Source organism: Boleophthalmus pectinirostris, unplaced genomic scaffold, assembly GCF_026225935.1.
Source record: "Boleophthalmus pectinirostris isolate CB_2022bp ecotype Guang Dong unplaced genomic scaffold, ASM2622593v1 HiC_scaffold_18, whole genome shotgun sequence".
Classification (NCBI taxonomy): Eukaryota; Metazoa; Chordata; class Actinopteri; order Gobiiformes; family Gobiidae; genus Boleophthalmus; species Boleophthalmus pectinirostris.
In genome coordinates, this window is record NW_026571133.1 from 26,170,241 (window position 1) to 26,195,677 (window position 25,437).

A 25,437-nucleotide genomic window follows, 5' to 3' on the forward strand; every position below is an offset into this window, starting at 1 on the left:
TTGTGTACATATAATAATCTTATGCACTGATGAGTTTTGTCGCATTACCCGACTGTTGCACTTAAATAATTGCATTTGCATTACCTGCATTAACACCCTGTTACTAACATGCGTGATCAATAAATATACGGCACCATGACGTCAGTACTCTGCCCTGACAAGTTCACAACAAGAGTTTGTTGTCTTCCTTTAGGACTTTATCATAGCCTCAGGGTAGGCAAATCAGTCCGACCTCTCCGCCACACACGCACTCACGCACACACACCCATACGCGCTCGCACACGCACACGCACGCACGCACGCACGCACACACACACACACACACACACACACACACACACACACACACACGAGTGCATACTTTGCACTTTACTGTATGGGTGGGGCTTCTGTGTGGGGAAGGAAATATGAGTGAAAGTGTAATGACAACAAAAGCAAATATCAACCTTTGACTTTGGCAGCTGGAAATGCATAGTAAACATAATAACATATTATTCTTCGCTGCTTATAACTTGCATCTATGATGAATACAGAGAGGTTGTGCACCACTACCATTCATATCATGTTAGTCAGCGTACCTTGACTTCTGGATGCACAAAGTAGACAAAGTATAAAAACATCCTGAATTAGCCTATGAGTTTAAGAAGTTAACTGTTAACAGTTAAAGAATCAGTTGAGGCTCAAATAAGACTTTATTTGTCACCTGTTAACTGAGATTTAGTTACCCAGATAGTAATTCTCTGTAATAATTATAATTTTCAGCACAAAATTTTTTATTTTTGCCATGACACACTGAAGGAGAAACATATTTTTCCAAATGCTGATCTGTCGATTATGAAATTTAAACACTAAACAGAGTGGAGCAGAGGAAAAAGTCAAGTCATGATTGTTCTTTCCAACAGAGGGCTCCATCTCCTCGTTTTAAGACAGCTTTGCTCTGCTATAATATTTTAAATGTGGCTTGTGCATGTTAGACATAAATAAAACATAAAGAAATAAACAAGACATAAAAAAGCAAACTGCTATGGATATGAATTAGTGACTTGGTGCTTCAGTGCAAACAGGCTATAAAGCTACAGGCCATAGCTTTACCCTCCCGAGTTTGTATTCTTACTACATTCTGCCAGGTAGTCTGTGTAATTCGGGAAGGAAATCTGACAATAATCAGCATCAGTACTGGCCTAAATAATAAGATAGAGATAAATACTTCTCATTACTACTCATCACTTCATAAAACATCCATGGATGAAATCTGCGAGGACGGATGGAGACGGGAATTGGCAAATAATGATACTGCAAGCTTTTGGCTTCAGTCGAGTCCACACACCTATTTAGAATTGATGCGAAACACGCCCATCCTCTTGTTGTCAGAGGCACTGTCTGTCATTCCTGCCGCAGGGGGCGCTGTTCGTCTGAAAGTGCATTGCTCAAGTGAAGGCTCAAGACATTACCAACAGTGGTGTGTGTGTGTGTGTGTGTGTGCGTGCGCGTGCGTGTGTGGATTCAGTGAAAATTACCCGAGGACGGACCGCCTTTGACCGTACCAATGTGTCTCGTCTGTAGATACAGTACCTTTATACTGGCTAATTTATTTCATGGACGCAACAGAATATCAAAAAAGATGGAATAAGTGAAGGAGACGTACGGGAGATTGGTCCGCAGCTAGCGTTTTGTTGAATTGCGAGTGGGATCACACAGCTGCTGGCTACGAAAATGTCGGGGAAAATAGAGAGCAAGCAAGGTAAGTGCTACTAGCACAATGCTGCACCTTTGGATGGCATATAACGGGAATGCTGATTTTTGGCACGGTTAGGAAAATCGATTGATACGAGAAAAAACCCACTTGAGTTATATCAAACCATGATGAATAGAAATTGTGCCCAATTATTGGGCCTCTTGTGCAGTGGTTTTCACGGTGATCAGTTAAAACACGTTCTAGTCCAGCATCGTGTGAATCCCCCAGCATTTTCCTTTGTATCAGGACGGTAGACGAACCAAGCCAAGATCTGATTATTTTACCACGAGTCCCGATTAGCTCATAATATGCTAACTATGGCGTAGACACTAGTATAAAATGATTCCGTAGTGTTACCGGTGTTTCACCGTCTCTCGGTTCTCGCTGCCTTTTCACAGCACAGACCTGTCTTTGGTTGTTCGAAAACGCAATTCAGCAGACTTTATCATTATATGAATTGACCATTTCATATTGTTAATGGTCGTGGTTTGAATAAAATAGCAGAAGGTTGTGTTTGCTAATAACTCCGTCTGCCTTGATAGATCCGTGGTCTGTTAGCGACAGCTGAATCGGGTAGCTCTCTGAGGCTAGCACTAGCTGTGTTACTCGTACAATGGAGTGTTGATGAGTTCAGGCCCAGTGTCTGAATTGTTACATTTGTCTATGGATACGTGGCATTTTTTAAAATCTGTGCAGGCCTTCACCAGCATTAATAGACTTATATAGTTACAGAAGGAAAAATATGTACAGAGCTTACTGAGTACGAGAGGGTGTTCTCTGCTATGCTATGCATTTGGAGGGTAACTTTATACCCAGCCACACTTGCATCCTTCCATACCAGTTGTCTATGGTCCAAACATCGTTAGTGTGTTTGGACCAAACTAGTCAGGTCTGCAGCGAATGGAGACGCGGCTCCTAGCAAACAGAGGGAGTGTCATTCCTCAGAAGCGTAATAGTTTCCGATTCCCTCTGTCTTTCTGACAAATGCCTACATATGGTCACCACAGATTCAAAACAGCAGACCTCACTGCTGACAGTCTTCATTGACTTTTGTCTTGTCGTTCATTCAGTTATTCAGTGTCTGCGAAATTCGGTTTACTGCATGTGTCTGTGTTCACTGATGACACAAACAATCTCCAAAGCTGGATTGGAAACTTGCAGACGGTTTCACGCAGGTGATGTGTCATAAGCCTCATTTGTCTATGGAAGAAATTATTTTGGTGCATGACTGAGATCTGTGATTGTAATAGTTAAGGTCTGAAAGATAGATTTTTATTTGGATCCAACTGTGTGTGTGTGTGTGTTTACACCCACATTACCTCATCTCTTAGGCAGCACAATCTGTGACCCATTAGCAGTTACTGTCTTGTTGGTAACAACATTGTCATTTTTCTTCACCAATTGTAACATTAGTGGAGGTCCAACGTTTGTATGGTGCAATATTTACACAATACATTTAGGCCTACGGTTTGCTGTTTTATATTGTCTTGAGATGTACCTTTTAAGTTATTATCCTTTTCTGAGTCTTCACACATCATTGTGTTTGGTTAATTTTGGCCCTATGACACAGCATGATTAGGTTGAATAGTTGAAGGAGTGGGTAGGGAAAAATACTCTGCATGTGTCTTTGTTACTTTTTAAGCAGGGAGCTGCATTAATATTAACACTGACAATCTATCTAGATTTGCAAGTTGTCACAAAGTCCTATCACTAACAATTAGAATACCAATATAGTCCTGTCACAACAAATACTATATGAAAGCTACCACCATATTGTTTTGAGCTCAATATTTATTCTGTTTACATTTTCCTTTGCTTTGGACTATATCATAAGATTTAGGCCATAAGATTGATTTAATAACTTCTATGACTCATGACAGATACAAACTAAGTACTCTAGTGTTTCATTCTGCAATTTATTTATTGCAGATTGTGTTTTGTTAACAGTATTGTATTGAATTGTTTTTGTGGTTTAAATCTGCTTGAGTTTATGTATCAGTGCCATAAATTTGTTGCAGTATTATCATTTATCGTCTATAATTACTTTAGCAATATATCACAATTTTTTGTGATTGTGACAGGCCTACTGATATGAGCCGACTGCTATATCTGGCCAATATTTGCACTTTTTGCATATCAGCTACCTGAATTAAATCCAATATAGGCCGATTAGTTGTATCAGTTGACCACCTACTAAAGGAAAAGGGCATTTGGCTTTATTTGAATGCTTCTGTGTGTTCTTTCTTATTAGTAGATTTTATTTATTATTAGTCCTACATATTAGCTGCAAAATAATGATAGAGCTTATTGGCCATTGATTGCCATTAAAGAAAACCCTATATCAGTTAATCTCTCTCTTGACAATACATTTTTTTATTATCATGTCACCCAATCCTAATTAGTTAAACATGCATTGTTTCATGTTGATCAAAAGAAAGAACATTTAGATTGGGAAAAAATAGAAAATAGAACTTCCTGTTTCTGAGAAGTGGTTGTCTGATTAGCACACTCCCCCATTCAGCCAGTCCAGCATTTTTGTCTTGTCATTGGCATTTTAAAAGCTGTGGGAGTTGCAGTGTTGTATAATTAGTTGTGAACAACTCTTACTGGACAGTGACTCCATTGGTTCCTTATTTTAGCCTCCCTGCCCCCCTGCCCGTCTGGTGAATGTAGATAGTGGTTGTTCCTTTTCAAAGGTTTAAATACAAGTGGTTTACTCTCAAACATTCCAGGACTTAACACCGTAGTGTGGACCATATTGGTCTTGTGTTTGCTGAATGGTTACGGTGTCTCACAGAAATGGAGCCACATATTTCAGTCACCAAAACTCAGAGCAACAGTAAAAAAAAAGTGGTGATTGCAAGAGTTCTCCAGACGATTAGGTTTGCACATTTCTGCAAGTTATCCCACTGTGGCAAAGGGCATGCTCTGGGCCTGACTTTGACATGCTGCAATTTTGAGGTTTGATGGTATCAAGCATTTCACATCCCCTTGCCACAGAAAGGGAGGCAAGCTATTCCCATCCATGAGCTGTATAGTAATTATTTTGTGAGTATTGTGTATAAGAGAGGTCAAAATATTCCTCAGAATATACAAAAGAGAAAAAAGGGTGGAGATAAGTACAGTATGGGAACCTAGATGGACTATAGAAATAGATTGATAAATAGGAGCATCTGCAGGTGAATGTCACTTACTTTTTTCAATTGACTCCCAAAGCAGCTTGTTCTGCTACTGTGTATGTATCTTGCAAATGTTTTTCATAATTACACTTTGTTTTTTTATTTGGTCAATTCATCAGTTATTTACAGTAATACTAATTGCTTAGTTGTAATATTTTTAGATCCCTGTAATGCTTCCCTTTTAAGGGTAAGTCAAGTGTGGTTGATCACGATGGGTTTGTGACTAATTCTTATTCTCACTGAGCGTTGCACTGGCTGCTAGTTTTGACAGTGCTATTAGTTTGCTCTAGAGTCTGGTAAGTTGCAAACTGCCTCTTTAGGATGGCTACAAGCTAGGTTAGCTAAGTTGGTTAGCTACGTTAGCGTATATTCAGCTGGCCTAGAGCAAAATTGGATGTCTCCATGAGTCTTTAAACATTCTCTTCCCATTGTTCACAGAATGGTGAATGTGTAAGTGACGTTGCCTCTTTGCTCTGACTGTGCTGTATAGCCTGTGAACAGTACAAGTGGACTGAATAAGATGCAGGGGACATTCCTGTTGTGCTTTTCGTGTCGTGTGGCTTTACAGAAAGTGCTCATTTGCACTGCACAGCCTTGGGTGGACCCAGCCTGAGCTTGGTCTGCAGTCTTCTCGTCGTCATGGAGAATTTTATATATATTTTTTTACTATATGGTTTTAACATCCTCAGTCTTATCAGGATAATGGTGTTGCTATTACCTTGTGGTTATGATCATCAAAGTTAAAGTGACAGCATTGGAGTCCATTGAACAGTTATTGTTGCATAATTGCACAAATATTACAGAATTGTGCTTTCCTAATTTAATTTTAGAATAATCTCAATCTTCAGAATAGTGTAAAACTCTGGATGATTCTGTGATGGCAATTGTGGAATAATGGAAAAAAATAATTTGAGGATCAAGCCAGAGCTTTATTTAGTATCAAGCCAGAGCTTGATGCTCAGTAAACTTTAGCCTAAGATTGCTATTTCTCAAGTTTGCATTGTTTTTGTCGTATATGTGTTTTTAACATAGGCTAGAAGACACTAGGGATGTTCTGTTAATTACCTCCGCCAAGGAGGTTATGTTTTTGCCGGCGTTTGTCTGTTTGTTTGTTTGTTTGTCTGTTAGCAGCATAACTCAAAAAGTTATGGACCGATTTTGATGAAATTTTCAGGATTTGTTGGAAATGTGAAAAGGAAGAACTGATTTCATTTTGGGGGTGATCCGGAAGAAATCCTGGATTCTGGATCACTTTGAATTCTCAATTCTCAATATCTCGGTTAATTATTGACCAAACCCCATGAATTTGACTCAGGGATGGACAATGGGATCCTCTTTCATATTCCAAAGGCTGATCCGGATCTGATCCAGAAGACTGATTTTATCACAATTTATATTAAAAATGGGGGTAGTCCTTGGCGGAGGTCTGCGCTCTCTGAGTGCTTTTCTAGTTGGTAATTGTGACTGTTCAGATCACAATATAATCATCAATTCAATCTACATTCCAAAAGAGCAACAATAAATGTAAAGTGTTTTTTATCTGGGTGTTTATGTCAGAATAACTTTTATCACCTAGAATTACTGATTTCTGGTGGAGAGATATTTGAGGGTGGTGATCTATTAGATCTGTTTGAAAGTTTATTGTTGTTTGTTCCTGATATTGAGCGTTTAAAAAAAACATAAAATTGTGATGTTTCTTTTCACAATTCTTGGACCATTGAAATTTGATATCTTGACACCCCTAGAAGATGCATGGAATTCAATTTCTGTTGTTTAAAATGAATGTAATTCACAATTTCAATAAATAATATAACATATTTATGTCTAATTTGTTGTCATGGATTTTGAAGTTAGGTAGGCTGAACTGACTGTCATTCTCTGCTATATTTGCCACAGTGACTGTAACCCGATTCTATTACTGATACAATAGATTTTTGACTGCTGGAGCTTGCACATACTTTTTACATTGTTGTAGGTTGTTGATGTTGGACAGTTGACTTGTGAATCTGAACCTACAAAATTAATGATATTTGTAACTTTTGATCTCTTCACCCCAAATCAAACTGAAGTGCATAATCTAATTTACTATTAATATTAAGTGGTATGCTCCCAGACAGGAGTGTTATGTTTACTGCAAAGTCTCATTTATGCTCTCTGTTATAGACACATATGGTGTGACTTTTGTCCATCCAACTAATGTGTGAACCTCATGAAGATGGAAATTTTTTGGATAAACGATCATCAGTAATCCTGACATAGATCATTGTGCTATGTGGGACCATTAACAGCAGCAAAAGTGTCCTTTTATGGGGCTGTCTGTGTTTTTCTATGTTGCTTTGCTGGAACATTTTGTGTATTTGATTGCATCTTTGTAGCTGCCACTGTTTCTTGCGCTCAGTGACAGAAAGCAGCATCTTCTGTTGCTCTTGGTGCATATTTATTTAAACAGAAGGTTGATATGCATAAAGTACTGGTCACTGCTGATTATTGTGCTGAAGGTCCTTTAGCACCTGTCTTTCTATAGCTGTCGAGTGCCTCGTGGGGAGCAAGCCTACATCAAGCCAGTGGGTGTGTCAACTGAACCCCCATTAACTGGCCTGCACCGAGGTGGCCCCAAGCAAACCGTGCCAGTGGAAAAGAGGCTTATGACTGTACTGCAAGCATTGACCCATTTCCCATTAAACTGCTTTGAGACAGGTAATAATAGTGAAAAATTTTTTTTTGGCCAATATATTAATGACACATTATTATAAGGTCAGACAATTGATCTAATGTGATTCAGTCATTTCCAGAAAAGTCTAATAAAATGGTATGTGAGGGATTAAATTTATGAGTAAATGTTTGAGATAGAAATTACAGGAATTTGTGCTCCTTTGTTATATAGTTTATGAGGTCTTCTTTATATATATCGATTCCATGATATTGGTTAAAGATTAAGTAAGTCCATTCACCTAGTATTATGATTATATTCTATAGGGTATGGGGTGAATCAAAATTCCCATGACACAAGACAATAGAAAAGATTATATATATCGATTCCATGATATTGGTTAAAGATTAAGTAAGTCCATTCACCTAGTATTATGATTATATTCTATAGGGTATGGGGTGAATCAAAATTCCCATGACACAAGACAATACAAAAGATTATGTCCACAAGAACAAGATTTAATATGTTCAATTAAAATGAATAAATAGTGTGTTTCATTTCCCAAGATATTTTTTGTCATCTTGGTAAGAAGATTTCATGCCACAAGACCTTGCATGATAAAATTGCCACATTTCTAATATTCTGGCTTTGGTTGGAATGCCTTACCTGATTTATAATTTGTATACAATGCTGTTCCAGAGAGCAATAAATTTCATTTAGCCTACATGACCTATTCAGCTCAAATTTGTGTGAAGTTCATTGTGTTTTAAGGAAGAGCGCACTGCGCTGGTGTTGGTTTTAAATGTGGTATTAGTAGACTTTTCAGTTCTTTGTGTGTGTCTCATCAGATTAAGCTTTAAACTGTGAAGGTCTGGCCTTGTGTATTTCAGAAGGATTTTTTTTTGTTTAATGTGGGATTATATTGTAATTCCATATAGAAACCAAATGTTTGGGGGCTAAAATGTCTGATTTGGCAGCTGCCGGTCAAGTCATATACAGTGAAGTAGTTGTACACAAAGCGTCAAGAGGCTAACAAGCAGACTGCTGCTCAGACAACATGAGCTTTGTGTTGTATGCTCCATGAAGAGAGGAGCACCACTCTTCTGCTTAAGGCCCTTTATTTAACAACACTGCTGCTGTGTAGGGCTTTGTGCTGTTCACAGTGATGACTTCTCCTTTGGCACATTGCAACATCTCTCTGGTGCTTTATTATGTTTGTCTCATCCTCTCCACAAACATCTGTCTTCATCTCACAACTCTCAAGTCAGTTTGGTACATCACAAACACATCACAAACTTGTGAGCTGTCACACTTTCTGTCCTGCTCTCTCAGTAGTGCAATTTGCATGATATTTATAGCATTATTGTAAAGGTGGTGTAGTCTTATTTTATTACTTAAAATTGTATTTTATTGGCTAAATGGTTCACTCACAATAAAGCAATACAAATACAGTAGCTGCTCAGTATTTGTCTATACGTGAAGTCCAGGCCAGGGAGACTCAGAAGGACAGGAAGTGGTGCCCGTAGCCTTGGCGTCATGGGAAGGAACAGGAGGAGCCCTTTATATGTGTGAACCCAGCCTTGCCCAGTGACCTGTAACAGCCAGACTATACTGTAGTAGTAAGTAATGAATGAGTGATTTGTTTATTTCGAGCATTGATGTAGCATAATTGTTTATACTTATCCAAGAAAGGGGGAAAAAATGCATGAATACACTTTGAATGTATCACATACACAAAATGTCTTAAACTAGTGTCTCTTTACTCAAAAGGGAGTGAGATGAAGTAACACTTATTCCCACCCCTGTGTTATAAACTTGACTTCACTTATGCATGTAAAATGCTTTCCTAGTATGTTTCCTGCACATGCATTATAAAATCATACAAATCTCATAATAATATAAAAAAAAAAACAAAACGGTTACATTGTGGGTTGATAACAATAATTAAACAAAGTGTAAAGCACCCTTATAGCTCATTTCTATACTGTGAAAATATGTTTGTATGCATTTTCTTAAATTTGTGAACACTTGTGTATTTCTTGCTGCTCCCCAAGGCCATTCCAAAGTTTGACCCAACACACAGACACAGAACATTTTCCTTGTAGTTTGGATGGTGCTTACTTTACTGTACATGAGCTGGGCTGTGGAATATTGGACATGATCATTCAGTTTTTGTGAATTACCTTTATTGCTTTTTTGAAGCAGTGATAGGGATTTTAATGTACTTATAGCGCCATACATCAATACAATATGTAAGGTATGGTTGTACTGGAGTACAATAAAGTTGTGGAGGGAATTGGTATCTACATTTCTTTAAAATTTGTTTATTATTGAAATGCTTTTAGGTATTGAATGTGTTGCTTCCAACTGAGTTTGTCATCTACAATTTAGAAATATATCTGTTACTTTTTTTATTTCTGTATTAGTGATGCAGATTCTTGATTCGTCTTCATTTTTACAATTGCCAAAAAACATCACTTTTATTTTACTAAGATTTACAGATATATGATTACAGATTTAGTTGGTCAAAATCCCAATATATTAAGTTTAAACTTTACATTTTTATCTTACATTTTAAGCGTGCTCAGAATGACAGCCAGTCAGCCAAAAGAGCAGCCATGAGCATGGCAGTCACAGTTAATAATGCAAAAATGATCCTCATGGTCCTGATATTAAGAGATTTATGGGCAAGGGATTTGCTGTTGGTGATTCGAGACTAGGGCAGGGTATCATTAAGACACTGCCAATACGATACATACCTTGATACAAGGCCACGATACGATACATATGTCGATACAGTGCACTTTTGATTCAATATGATATATTTTAAATTGATTCAATAAAATATAAAGGCTAAATCATGGCTTTAATGCTGAAAGTCTTTGTTAAACCACATCTTGTGCGAAGTGAATATGAAACACACTCATTTTTCATCTAAACAGTGAAAATGTCAAATGTGTGGCATAAACGAGTTCTTTTCCTCTAAACAAGCAAAACAAGCAACAAAACTGTAACAAAATAATTGAGTTAAATATACAAAAAAATACTCTTGACGATATATCGATACAGCAGCCCACAAAATCGATACTGTATCATCATATTAAGCGATATGATATATCAATATTTCGATATTTTTTCACACTCCTACTCGAGAACCCCTTAATAGAAACAATTATTTGGATACATATCGGAGTTTTGATTCTCTTCCTTGCTCAACAGAGACAGAGCTCAGGTCCGAGCTGTAGTATACTTAACATCTTAGAGCTTTATGTGTTATCAGGTATGCTTTTCTTCTCTTATTCTTTATTTCTTGCTTAAATCTTTATTTAATCAAAAACAAATCTTTCTTTATTTCTTTCTTTAATTCTTTAATAAACTCACTTTCAGAGAAAGGCCTAAAAAGTGTTTTAATGAAAGTGGAAACCAATGCAGACATGGGAAGAACATGGAAACTCCACACTGGTCCCACACCACCCACAAGTCAAACTACAGACCTTCTTGCTCTGAAGAAGAGCACACTAGAATGTAAACAATTGCCAAAATAATCCCAGTTTTGATGATGCTGGTCCATTTAGGTTTATTACTATCAGTTCAATTGCACAGACTAGGGCATTTCTTAAAGTGTTCCCTCTGCTGTTTGCCTGTATTCACATAGCATGCTGAAGCATGCTCTGTTTTTGCGGGTGAGTGAATGCTCCAACATTGTGGGATCTGTTGTAACGGGACAATTGAATGACCTAGACCTCAGGGCACACACCATAGATGTACTGGATAGGCCTAATACATGATTGTATGTGCTTCACTTATTAACTAGTCCTGTGAGCCGTTCTGGTGCCCACCACTAGGCTCTGACCTACATTAAATCCATGCAATCCAAAGCGCTATGCCAGCCAATAGAGGGGGATTATTAGAATATTGAGAATGCATGAAAGGTCTTCTGAAGCCTGCAGGCACTGTTGCACTGGTACACTGAATTTAGGATAAATGCACTGGCCTATTAGGAATCCAGTTTGTTAGAAACTTCAGCCACTACGCTAGCAAGTGGCATGTAAACTTAGCTCCACTGTAAGGCCTAAATAGCACAATTGTATATTGTCCTTAGTACATTATATTACCTTTGGTTATAAAACCTGCAAAACTTGAACACCCAGAAACAAATTGAATCAGATTGTGTCTCCTCTCTAAAAACTAAGCAACACATTTTTGGGACAATTTTGTCACAGGGGACAGAGGGGTGTAGACAGACAACTGACTGACAGAATGGCAAAGGTCTTTGTAATTTGACAATACAACCTTTCTTTAATGTGATGATATTAGGTGAAAGAAGTTTCATGTTTCATCTTGTGCTCGTATGTAATATTGGCAGAACTCCCCTCTGCAGCTTTAGCACTTGTGTGGTTAAACACAACTGCTCGCACACGGTTAGAGTGTAAATGGATTTTTAGCACTTCATGTTGGCAGGCCGTGCCAATCTGAGTCATTCATTTTTCTGTATTCATGTGTGACTGTGCTCTGTCCACTTGCATGGATTCTCTTGCAAAACATCACCTGCATCATTGCACTGATAATTACATTATTTTTGTTTGTTTAATAGTTTTTGTTTTTTGTTTTGTGTTTATATGTATTATTCTTATGGACTGTACACTAAGGTGTCATGTTTTAGTTTACCCCTAGTTTAGCTCATGTTCACTAAATTGTACTTTCTTTTTCTTTCTTTTCTTTTTTTTTTCATAACACTGACTTGCGTAGTTTGGATTAGTTGGTTGTAACATGAGTTTCATAACCCAGGCTTGACCTCAGACTAATTAAGGTACAAATTTAGACAATGATCAAAATCAGCATTATTATGACATTATTCAATATAGAGATAGAATTGTGTTTTGAAAATAAAAGCTTAGCTTAGCTTGCAGCAGTATATTTTGTACTGAATATGATATGGAAAAGAACATATAATATTGAAACGTTTTTTGTTTTTTATACATATGCTAAATTACATTATTGACTATGTCATCCATAATTAAAAAAAAATCAGTATCATCCACCCCAATTCAGGACATCAGTTCTCCAAATGTCTGCTCTATCATTTTGTCTTGCTGGTTGCACAATCTCAATTGTGATTTTCTAATAGAGGGGTTAACAGCCTACGTCACTTTGTGCTCTGCGCATGTCTCCTGCAGAAAGAGCAGTTGTCCTGTTTGTATCATGTCAGTGTCTTGTAGGATTTCAACAGATTTCAGGCTTTCTCGGGGGCGGGACTAGTTGTATCAATCAGGCACGATTGGATGTCCAGCTACGGAAGTTTGAGCCATTTCTTCTTGTCATTTATGCACTCACCTGCATTTAAAGCATATGGGTCATTAAGATGTATCCCATTCACTAATGTTAATTTAGCAACTTATTTTATCACACAGTGGTAAACTGTTTTAGTGCTCTGACAACATCACTAACATCATCATGTTAACTGTGCAGACAGTGGCTCTTTCTTCACTCAGGCTGCGCACGCATCCGCTGTGTTGATAAACAAATAATCTGTCTATACTGTGCCTCAATGAAATGTTGTCATCTTTTAATTCTAAATTGAGTCAGAGCCTGCACACTTTAATAGAGTCATCCTGACTGTTTGGCGTGACAGCGTGACTCTTGTGTGTTCATCATATGTTCCTGGCTTCATTCTGACCAGAGAAGAAGGTCCCACCACCACGAGGGGCCCCAGCTGTCCCTCACACTTCACACCTATACTCAACAACAACCACTCAATACCACGCTCACCAGTCACCACTGGTGATCATGTGACCCTCTGCTCTGTATTGTTGGCCAAAAATAAACAGTCAGACATTCCTTTCAAAGCTAATGGTGGGTGTATTCAGGTTGGAAATATTGTTTCTGTCCCCCCACTGAATGTTGGGTCAGGCAGGGGAAAGCCCTGCTCTGTGGACAGGCTAGGGTCAGACATGTTGACTGCAAAGTGTAGGAGTTGGGACTCTGGAGTAGGTGGCTTTCACTGGTGGTATAGGGAAACCCCCCAGGCTGTAGCAGAAGGAGTACCTTCCGAATACTGGCCCAACATTTGAGCAAATAACTGAACCAGCATCATGTCTCTGTACAGTAAACAAGTTCTATGGTGCATCGGTGCCTTTATGTTCCTACTGAGCCATGCCTGCATTTATTTCACTATTTTTCACAACTCTAAGCTGCACACAGAATAATGCAGAACTCTCCCAGGGTTTGTTCCTGAATTGTTCAAATGTAACTATTTGTTTTAGCTCTACCTGTGGTCTGTTAGAGCATGAATTATTCATCTCATTTAAATGGCCTTCAAAGATTCACTTGCCAGTAGTGATTTTATCTGTAATAATTAAGTAATAATTAATATGTGAAGATGCTAGATGCATTGTAGTAGAAATACCATCTATTGAATGGCAATGTGGTGTAGTTAAGCACTGCCTTACAACAAAGGTCCTTGGTTCTGTTTCCTGAGAGAATAGGACTTATTTGGGAGTTGAACTCCTCTGGAGATGATATTCTGCACTCTGAATGTTTGTAGTGCACTACACCTGACATACAGTTTTTGCTCCATCTTTGTTTGCACTAATCAGTCAGAATACAAGTTTGTGATGACCTCAGTCTCAAAAAAATATAGCAGAAGCTGGCAATGAATATGAACTAGGAAGTGTGTGTCCGTCTGGTAGGCTACACTGTATGGGTTCAACAGAGCACTTCTGTTCAGTGCTTGCTCTCTCTGCTTCTGCTTGTTCATTTATTTGTGTGGTGATGGTGATGTCATTTCCAGTGAACTACAGTGGTGTGTGGCCCAAAGGAGAGGCGTTTGTGGCTGTTCTCAGAAGAGAAGAGGACAGCAGTTGGGAGGTGAGGTAGAACAAGGCGTGTGAGGCAACAGCTGAGTGCAGGACTGTTGCATCAATCAGGCTGAGACATCTGAGTCAGATCTGACTATGAGCATGGATAATCATTATGCTGCGGTAATTTAGAAAGTGTGACCAAAACATCCCATCATTTGCATTTTGTCAGTATCTCAAATATGCCAAAAACACTTTTTCTAATTTCCAACTTTTTTAGTATTCTTTTATGTGCTATGTTATGCATTATTCTATGTGTTATTTGATGTTTGATATATCAAATAAGGATTTTCTTTAGTATAACTCAAAATTATTTTTCGACAAAGTAAGTAAGAAGAAACAGTAGTTTTTGTTAACGTATAATTGAAAAAGGTAATTGTTGCACCTGTGTGACCCATGTGTCTTTATAGTGCAGTGTAGTGTTGTGGTGCAGAGCACAGCCCTCAGAAGGAATAACCAATTGTGGACTGAGATTCACTTTGCTCAGGCTCAGTTGACAGAATTAAACAGCTGAAATGAACGTTCTTGCTCCCTCAGAAACTTGTAGACCTGTAGAGTTACTACTTTGGTTGTGTCTGGTTGAGTGTGGGTGGGTTTACCACTGTATTTTTTTATGTGGACTCAAAAAGCCCAGCATTACACTTCCCTGAGTGATGATTTTTCTATCATGTAAAATGTTGGTGAGCAAAGAAACAGTTTCTCAGACAAGATATCTTGGCAAAAGCCATGTTTCCTGTTGGTTATTGTAATTCCACAACTCTGCTGTATGAAACATCATAGAGAGGTGTTTCTTCAGTAATCAATCCACTGACTTTGTCCAAAAAGTGGGCATTTAATGTGGTGGGTATTAATTGCATAATATATAGATCTTAGTTAGCCAAACTTCATTTTCAAATGAAGTGACAGTATTACTTTTAGTACGGTAATGCAATACATGCAACAATGTCCAGTTTTACTGCAGCCATTTATCACACAGTGAGTGCACCTTATGGGCAGTAGAAGCTCTTCTGTTGATGTTGTGGGCTCTTTCCTTAGAAAAGAGTTGATGGGGAATGCTGCTGTGGTCTTGGCTCTTGTTCAGGATGATCAGGATTAGTGAGGAGAAACTCAGCTGTGGAGTCTCTGCATCATGTGAATCAATTGTACATTTGAAAGTGCTGTTGGTTGGAAGTCTGATTTGCATGTTTCCCTCCTCCAATCTAGTACTTACTTTGCTGGTTAAGTTAAATGTTAAGATAATGTAATCACATACTTATGTTGTTGCAAAAATTATATATCTCTTGAAGATAAAAAATGAATCCATTTGCGAAGCCCCATGAGTTTTTGGAATATAGATCAAGGTTTATTCTTGTTACAGCAGATATGGACAGGGCCTAGCCCTGTTCTGGCCAAAGCCCAACAGCCTCTCCCCACCAGCAGTATGTCCCTACTACATCTCCCATCGTATCCCCCATGTCTCTCCCCATGTTATCTCCCAGTGTTACAAAGCACCAAGTTTATATAGCCTGAGATGACCAGAAGACATACATTTCAAAGTGAGAAGGTGACGACTCCTACTGAGGTGTGGTCAGATGTGCTTGATCTGATTTGCTCCATATTCACCTGCATTTGTCACTTCCTGACAAGATTAGCAAGCAAAAGGGAACAGATATTTACATTGAAGGGTCTTTCTAACAAGCCAAATGAGTTTTAGTTACAAGACCAAATGTGTTTCTAAATGATAAACTAATCACTATTTTAATGTAATCAATCATAATCAGTATTTTCCTGTGGGGGTCTGGTCTCAGGTAAAAATCACATTCATTTACACAAAGACAGAATGAGAGAAATCTTTCCACAATCAAAATTTCTATCACACTTATTTATTTATTTTTTACAACTTTTGCCACTTTGATACTTGTCTTCTACAACTGTGACTTAAAATTATTTGGTTTTCTTTTCCCCTGCCATCAGACTCGCAGAGGTCCCACTTGTCCTCTTTCACTATGAAGGTGATGAACAAATTCCACTCTCCCAAAATCAAGAGGACCCCATCCAAGAAAGGCAAACAGCCGCAGCCTGAACCAGTGGCCAAGAGTACAGAGAAACCACCCAACAAGGTGTGTGCTTAAGTTTGTCTATTTATTTATAATTTTCAGAACAATACAATAGTTTAGTGCTTCATTATTCTATAGTGTACAGGTGTCTTTTGAACTATAAAGACATTGATAGAATCCAACTGCTTCCTCAAGGAACTACTTCACAACATAATTAGTTTCCCGTTTCTATATTCCCTTGTGATTATCCAAATTAAGAGATTTGACCATGAAAACTAGGTATAAAACTTGCCTATCTAACAAATTAAAGACAAGGATGAATAATGCAGTTAATTTAAATAATTTCATGTGATGCTGATGTTTTTTCTATTTATTCAGAAGGTGAGCCGCCTGGAGGAGCATGAGAAGGAGGTTGTGAGTGCACTGCGTTACTTTAAGACCATTGTGGACAAAATGGTTGTTGAGAAGAAAGTACTAGAGATGCTTCCAGGTTCGGCCAGCAAAGTACTAGAAGCCATCTTGCCTCTAGTTCAAGTGGAGGCCCGGATACAGCATAGGTTAGTTATATATGTGTGTACATTTTATTTGTTGCTGCGTATTGATATTTACATTTTTACTATTATTATATAAATAAACCCGCAGTGTTACATAACTTCATCAACAAAAATCAAGAGTAAGTGTTGTTCTGGCTTTTCTCCTCATTCTTCCCATTCTTGTCTCTGTAACATTTCCGATGTTTCTATCTGGGCAAGTTCCAACTCGTGAGACATGGACTAATATTTAAGTAGACATCTGACATCTCTGAAGATATTTGTGTGTTTTATCTGGGAAATGGCTGCTTAGTTTATTGAAACTTAGATGGTGTTATGGTTTAACAGTAGTAAGATGCTAGTAACAGTCTAAACTTCAGCTTTAGAAAAAGTTGTCCGTCAGTGTAGGAAGTCATACAGGTGATAAAGAGTGTAGCTGAGTGCTCTGTGTTTAGTGACGATTGATGGATTGTTGCAACATTGCGGAGCAGCCATCTGTGCAAATTTGACTCCAGCCACGACTCAGACCGCACTAGATCATAGGTGGATGTATGTCTAGCAATTACATCTTTTATTTTCTTACATAGCACATAGTTGCACTACCAACAATTGTACAACCAGTTAATGTCAAATATTACTGTTAAAATATACAAAGCTAGATTGTTTGTGTCTGTGTATGTATATATCCAAATAAGAAGGGAAATTGTAGGTGTGGTTGATTTATTTTCACACTACTTAATTTGTAACACTGCATTTTGACACCTGTAAGATGTTAAATATGTTAATGTAGCTTCTCCTGTTGATCTTAACCATTACTTATGATTCTACATGCATGTATATTTCATGTTATATATACTGTACTATCCAGTCCACCTTTCAACATCCCTCAAAATTTGTGATCTAAATCTCTACTCCATTCACCATCCTCAGATCTAGCTCTGGCCCATTCATAAGCTGCTGACAAATCCATCACTAAATGGAATGACTCTTGAAAAAATATTGTTTGGAGAAATTTAAACCTGCAGTATATCACTTAGATACAACATTTAACTGTCAGCTGCGATCTTGTGTTTAATCCATGTGCATATAAAACTGCTTAAAGTAGACTCAAAATTTAAATGTATCTTGTCAAGCAGCAATTGGAAGGAATCTGGTTCAGTCACGAATGTCCCATCTCTCGTGCAGACACTGGACGGATATCCCAGCCCTTGATTTCAGCTGCTGCATGTTAATACAGGCCTATACACCACCTTGGACTCATTTCTGTGTTGGAAGTTCACTCTAAATGCAAATAACACTAGTTCAGTCATATGCTCTTGTACAATCTAATGAGGAGATATTCTTAACCCCTCAAGCCTCTATTTACACATTTTTCCTGGGTGTGTACTTTGTAGTAATTGAGGAATGCGCCTTGCAGTCATACAGCAAGATGTTTTGCTGTATTTGTGTATTTACTTGCAGTCACCTTTTTTCTTTACCTGTCTAATCTCCTCTCAACGCTGCAGGCCTCCAGTTGTGTTTTCGCATTGTTTAATGAAGAAAAACTTATCTTTTTTTCTTCGTACAGTACTGCACTTTCTTCCTGTCACAACCGAGTCTACCAGAGTCTGGCAAATCTTATAAGATGGGCCGACCAAGTAATGCTCGATGGCATAGACCTGGAAGACAAGGAAAATGTGGCTGCAGTCACCAGTGTTATCAAAGCTGTTTTGGATGGTGTTAAGGTATATGAATATAAGCTCAACATGTCTATATTTGGGTTGGTAACAGACAATTGCCATATCTCTTTAAAGGAATTGGTGAAGCTTACCATAGAGAAACAGGAACAGCCATCACCTACCACTCCCAACAAACCTGTACCACCTGCTTCCACAGCAGAGAAGTAAGCACAATGATTACAAACACACTGGAACTTCTACTCACATTTTAGTGATTAATGTTTTTTTTTTGTCTGTGCAGTAGTGAGACACCCTCACTGGAGCAAGAGCAGGAGCTGTCCCCAAAACCAACTCCTGCATCTCCTCTGGCAGAGGCTTCCACTGATGGACCAGATGAGGATGTGGCCCCCCCAAAACCACCTCTTCCTGAAGCCAAGATGGCAGAGCTCAGGTGAGAAAAAAATACAGTTCAGAGTAGTGTACATTTCAAGATCAATCTATCAGTTTGCTGTTAAATCTCTCTATGCTTCTCTCTGGGAATGGTTCACTTATGAGTGCAGTCAGTTTTCTGGTTTCAATCTCTTTCTGCTCTTTTCCATTTGTTTATCTCTGGGTTCTGGGTGCAGAGCACAGTTGAGTGCTGATGCTGGCCAAAGAAGACCTTGCCAAAAGGAGAAGTATGTTAGCTAGTTGGATTGTCTCTTTCCATTTTAACACCCTACAGTAGAGCTCCATTTAAAGCTTCTAGATTGGATGTATTTTGGTCTGCATGGTTGCATTGCCCCAAAAGTCTTTCCTCCAAGGTATTTCCGGAAGAAGACATCCAATCAGAAGGCAATTCAGTGCATGACTGTGTGTGCCCAACTATGCTGTTATAATGAGTCCAACATTGTGGTCCTGTATATTTTAATCTGTGCATAACATGATTTAACAGAAGGCTACACAGAGTGGCTTTATTTCATTCAAGGCTAACATGATGCCTCTTCTACTTCATCTCACTATTCACCAGAGGGGACGATAAAATTCATGTATTCATACAGAGTTAGTGTGTGCATACATGTCATAAAATTATGTATAACTGCCTGCCTTGTGATTTAATTACCATAAAAAACAAACACTGTTATTGAAGTATTAACTTTATTTATTGTTTTTTTTATAGTCCTCCCCCAGCCTTGCCACCTAAAAAACGGCAGTCGGCTCCATCACCGACGCGGGTTGCAGTGGTAGCTCCCATGAGCCGTGGGTCCAGTTTACCCTGCAGTGTTCATAGACAGGTAAGGGTTTGCCCTGTATCTTTAAGAGAATTTTCTTAAAAGTGTATTCATAACATTGTATGTGTGCAGCAGCAGGACTATGAACAGGAGTTTCTTCAGAGGCGATTCTCAGGAGGAAGCCAATCATATGGTGGGGACTCCCCTCGCCTGTCTCCATGCAGCAGTATGGGGAAACTTAGCAAATCTGATGAGCAGCTTTCCTCTATGGAGCAGGACAGTGGACAGTGCTCTCGTAACACTAGCTGTGAAACTCTTGGTAAGTCAACCATAAAACTAAATAAAATGGTCAAATGATGCATTTAACCACACTAAATGGTATGCAATTTCCCATTTAGACAACGCAGAAAACTATGACCCAGATTATGACTTCCTCCATCAGGACTTGTCTAATGGAGAAAACCTGCCCCCTATCCCTGTGGGGGGGTGTCTCAGCCCCCTTCCAGAATCTCACAGTGAGTCTTCTTCCCCAGTGCCTGGACAGTACCCTTCACATCCTCGCTTCAGTGCCCCTCCGCCACAGCATCCACCGGAATACTGGACCCCGCAACCAAACCAGACCAACCCTTTACATTCATCCCGTGTTAGTGCACCTCCTGCATTGCCCCAAAAGAAGAGACGAAGCACTCAGACTTCAGATGGGTCTAGGGTGCTGTACGAGCGTTACCCATCTCAGTATGACAACTTGTCAGAAGAGGAGCTGCATCCAACACCACCCTTCCCACTTTTTACACCCATTTCACCAATGCCACAGTCAAATGGAGGCGTTTTTGTTGCTCAATACATGGCCAGTGAGAATGCGGATGTGCCCTCCAGCCCACCACCACTGCCTGAGAAGAAAAGTCGAAACAGTAAGTGAAAATCAAAGAGTTGTTTGAGATATGGTGGATATTGTCAAGTCTGGAAAAAGTTTAACTATTGGCATAAAATGTTAAGAAGTATAAGGAAAATGCAATATACAATTTTGCGCTTATGTTATGGCTACCATCAGAATTTGAATAATTCTCATCAGTTATTATTGTCATGCCAAGAAATTTTCACATCATGTTACAATGTTATAGTACAGACAGGAAGTTGGTACCGGATAGTCTACAATGGGTCTAGGGTTAAAGAGGGCAACATTGCTCTTTTCCTGACACACCTGCCTCTTCATCACTTCCCCCTGGACTACTGTATTAGGTCACTTTATACAGCCCTTCCTGTCTGTGTTCATTTGTTAGACGTACGGCTATACATACACATAACTATATAACTATAACTATAAATATATATATATATATATACACACATACATATGTAACCCTACGTTGGTAGTACTGTTTATAATAGTTCTAAATGTCTAAAGTGAGGGTTATCTAAATCAAGGTTCAATGAGGTTGAAAATAGGTCAAATAGTTAATAAACTGATAGATTCCACCCCCAAAAGAAGCACACTACAACAGATTGGTGATTAAATGTTGAATTGATAATTATTATTCTGCTCTTTTGTCTATCCACAATAAATTACAATAACACAAAATATCTTTACTCATTTGGCCAACAACATCTGAGATCTCAGGAAATAACATCAAAATAAAATATTGTTCAATCCAAACAATATTATCCCGAGTACACTCAATTAGAAAAAATGTCCTATCGCCCCTTTAATACTCAGTGTCAGTACAATCGTTGCAGCGCTGTTAGGCGAGGAGGTGGACCAGGGAACCAGGCACCAGGGTGAACGAAGAGAAATCCAGCGCAGGTAGAACCACGAATAGGACCAGGAATCAGGGAGAACCAGGAGCCAGACCCTCTAAAAAAACCAGTCTACAAAATGTACAGGAAATTACTACAACTGTCCATTTTTTCAGATTAACTGTACACTTGTAAACACTGAACATAAACTAAAATTGGCCTTTAGCATACAAAATTAAAATTTGTTCTCCTTTTTAAAGTACAAATCATTTGATTTTCCAAAATTGAAATTTACAATTCGCCCCAACTGGTTTTATCAACAATAGGGCAGTAACACAACAGAAATTGACTTACCGGGATAACATGTACTTTTTCAAAATTTTCTTCCAGTTCCAATGCAGTTCAAATATTCACAGAACCTTTAGGATATCATTAGTTAGTTTCAGGATTTAGTTAAATTACAAAATCTACATTTATTTCAATTTTACCTCTTGTGGTCTCAGTCTGTGCAGCTTAGCAAGATGGCCGCCAGCGGTAGTATTTCAGTGCACTTCCACCTAGTGGCAAAACTGGGGGTTGCAGTTAAATTCGGTTTGAAGTTAGATTTCATGTAGGGATTTTATTGGGCAAAATTAACAGGGTTACACATACATACACATACATACATATACATATACATACACATACATACACATACATACATACATACATGCATACATACATGCATACATACATATACATACACACACACACATACATACGCACACATATACACACACACACACACACACACATACATACATACACACACACAGACACATACATACACACACGCAGACACACACAGACACACTTACACACACACATACACACACACACATACATACACACACACATATACATACATACACACATATACACACATATACACACACACACATACACACACACACACACACAAACATACATATAGATACATACACATACATACATACATACACACACACACATACACACACATACACGTACACATATATACACACACACATATACACACACACACATATATACACACACACATATATACACGCATACATTCAAACCTAAAATGAGTTCTCATGAAAAACAATACAGCATAAAATTAAATGTTTACCCTCTCTCATATTATGTTTTCATCTTCTTTTATTAGTTCTCCAGTACATGCAGTTTGTGGAAGACTACTCTGAGCCACAGCCCTCTGTATTCTACCAAATGCCACAAAGCGAGAGCATCTATGAACAGCGTAATAAGCGCTTTCAAGAAGTCTATGGCTTTAATGACTCCTTTAGCAGCACAGATTCTGTCCATGAGCCAGTACAACCTCCAGCACTACCCCCAAAGCAAAGGCAACTGGTAAGAAATATTGAATTTCTAAGAAGTCTTTCCCAAAGATTAATGTAAATAGTTTTTTATGTTTTGTTTTAAACAATGAGAAACACTGTCCACTGTATAATTTATTTTCAATCTTCTTCAGTTTAAATGAAATCTAAGACTATGTCCTTTTATTTTAACTCTTCCTTACATCTTTATAAACTACTACTACTGCATCACCCTTTACTTATACTTGTACTATACAGCTCTTTTAAAAATAAGGGTAACTTTTATAAGCTTCATAATAGACCACAGACTGTATATGTAAATAGCCATGACTAACTCACTAACTACCTCGATCCCATTGAGCATGGAGGGCACTTCTGACTCCATTTACTCTGGCTCAAATTGACTTTACATTGAAAAATTGTAACTACTCTCTCTGTAACTGCTGCAGTGAGCCTCATCATTTTAAAATGTTCATTTTAACCATCTCTACATAATCCTGGTGTTTTTATTTCACTATTTTGTCCATAAATAAATTCCTATTCCTAATATGGGTCTCAGCTTTAAATTTGCCACTATAACTACTAGCATGGTGAGCATCATTTGACTGGAGCCAAACGCTCTGGTTGACTTTACACTCCCTTAGGCCACTTCTTTATACAGTCTATGCAATAGACCCAGTTTGTAGCACTTGTCTCTAATGAGTGACACTAGGGGATGACTAATCCAAGAGGAGCCTGATCAGTGGCTGTAATGCATTTTAAATGCATCTCATCAGATTTTTTGTGGTGTTGGCTAACAGAACTAAGGCCGGGACAAACTTGTGTTCACAGGAGCAAAGCCTAATCTTGGCACTTCTTGTGGATTTTATGAAACTATGATCTAGTTAAAGACCATCTTTACAAAACCAGCCTCATATGCTCTCCAGAGTTTATGTGGATTAAAAAACCTACAGAGAGAAATGCGTTGTGCCCCCATTCACAACATGCTATACTTTGTAGTTGACCTGATTTTTTTACCCCTCATAATTAGTTTATGATTTGTACTTTTTCATACATTGTCCTCTGGTAAACAGCTCTAATTTATTCTTTATAACCACCTTTCACTTCTACTCACGTAATTATTAACACTTTCTCCTCTACGTGTCTTTTTTTTCTTCCTGGGCCTTGGTTTCTTCTCAGGCCTCTCACTCCTCTTCCCCTTCTTCCTCCTCTTCCTCCTCTTTGTCTTGCCACCTCCAGCCGTCTGTAGCGGCCATGGAGGACTCAGGCTCAGGGCTGGGCCTCAGCATGTCTGTCTCTAACTCTTACCTGATTGGCCAGACATCTCTGACCACGCCCACGGTGAGTCTCTCGCCTCAGCCCCATCTCCTCATAGTCCTAGCATGGCCTGGGTGCTGTGTGGTCTGCACCAGTCAAGGGTCACCTTCATCTTAGTGATCCCCATAAAATGGCTGGTAGTGTTCACCTGTCCCTAATGGGCTGGAGATGTGGCTGCTGTGTGTGGTCCTGTTTTGTTTACTCACCCATTTGTGTGTGCTTTAGTTGTGTTGATTAATATGATTTGTCTTAAGTTTAAGTTGTAGTGTCTTTGTACTTGTTTTGTTTGGTGTGATTTTTGGTAAATCTGTCTTTTTTGGGTAGTTTTTGTAGGAAATAAGAAGCAATTAAAATGAAAAATAAATATGCATTAGATATTCAGCAATCAGTTGATTGTTTATGTGGTTAATTTGGTTTTGCAGTGAACTTTGCTGTTGATGGTGATGTAGGATTGCAGTGGTTGACCCAGTGTAGGAGGCAGGGAGGATGTCCCTCAGGAGATCTGTGTTGGAATGCAGCTCCAGATGGACCTGATGGAAAACACATTTCTCTGTATGCTCCATCATCTCATCATCTGACAGTCACAACATTAGATGGTGGATTTGGAAAAATACTTTCACCAATTCAAGTTTCCATTTCATCTGTTGTTTATGTTAGTTTGAATATTACATATTTCCCATAGACAAGTTGCATTCAAAACAGTACACTTCTTATTTATTTAAGCACGTATTTAGGTTGCGTTTTTATACAGCCCTTAAATATTAAATATTTGCTCTTTAATCTGTCCAACATCTACAAAAAGGTTTACAAATGGCAGTTGTCTTACTGTGGTTTACTTTTTGGTTTATAGATTGGACCAGCTCACACCTATATATCATCAAACAAAACATAGCTTTTGTTCTCACCAGGTTGTGAGCTCTAAACCTCTCGTCTCAGTGCCCCTACATGTTTCTGTCTCATGCCTGTCCTTTTTCTTTGGAATGTTTGCATTCCTCAATTCCTTAGGGCATGAGGTTTTGAGGATGTCATAGAAGAGGAAAGGGTGCTGGGAAAGCTGCTTTGCATAGAGTGGAGTGGGAAAGGCCGAAATAAATGTTCTCGTTGTCATTTGATTTTAAGAATTAATTTCCCATTCTCATGAACATTTATTCAGGGATTTTCTGTGTGCCTGC

At 38.5% G+C, this 25,437-nt stretch overlaps 1 protein-coding gene and 1 long non-coding RNA gene across 7 annotated transcripts; one reads left to right on the forward strand and one right to left on the reverse strand.

Moving 5' to 3' along the window:
* Window positions 1-1,442: 1,442 nt before the first annotated feature.
* Window positions 1,443-25,431, forward strand: LOC129408933 (rap guanine nucleotide exchange factor 1-like). 6 transcript variants are annotated; one of them, XM_055153739.1, is made up of 11 exons: window positions 1,443-1,741; window positions 16,375-16,520; window positions 16,836-17,014; window positions 18,555-18,711; window positions 18,781-18,869; window positions 18,947-19,096; window positions 19,272-19,322; window positions 19,805-19,919; window positions 19,989-20,175; window positions 20,255-20,767; window positions 22,780-25,431. In XM_055153739.1, the coding sequence occupies exons 1-11, from the start codon at window positions 1,714-1,716 to the stop codon at window positions 23,028-23,030; spliced, it is 1,866 nt and encodes a 621-aa protein (XP_055009714.1). In that variant the 5' UTR covers window positions 1,443-1,713; the 3' UTR covers window positions 23,031-25,431. The 6 variants fall into 6 exon arrangements, with proteins under 6 accessions (XP_055009714.1, XP_055009711.1, XP_055009712.1 ...); XM_055153736.1 differs by lacking the exon at window positions 1,443-1,741 and adding an exon at window positions 2,753-2,910; XM_055153737.1 differs by lacking the exon at window positions 1,443-1,741 and adding an exon at window positions 2,753-2,910 and having other exon boundaries at window positions 19,992-20,175.
* On the reverse strand, window positions 21,555-22,174 carry LOC129408934 (uncharacterized). The gene is made up of 3 exons (XR_008632184.1): window positions 22,079-22,174; window positions 21,945-22,009; window positions 21,555-21,722 (listed from the first exon to the last, which is right to left on the reverse strand). It is a non-coding gene; the product is annotated as an uncharacterized LOC129408934 (long non-coding RNA).
* Window positions 25,432-25,437: the final 6 nt, after the last annotated feature.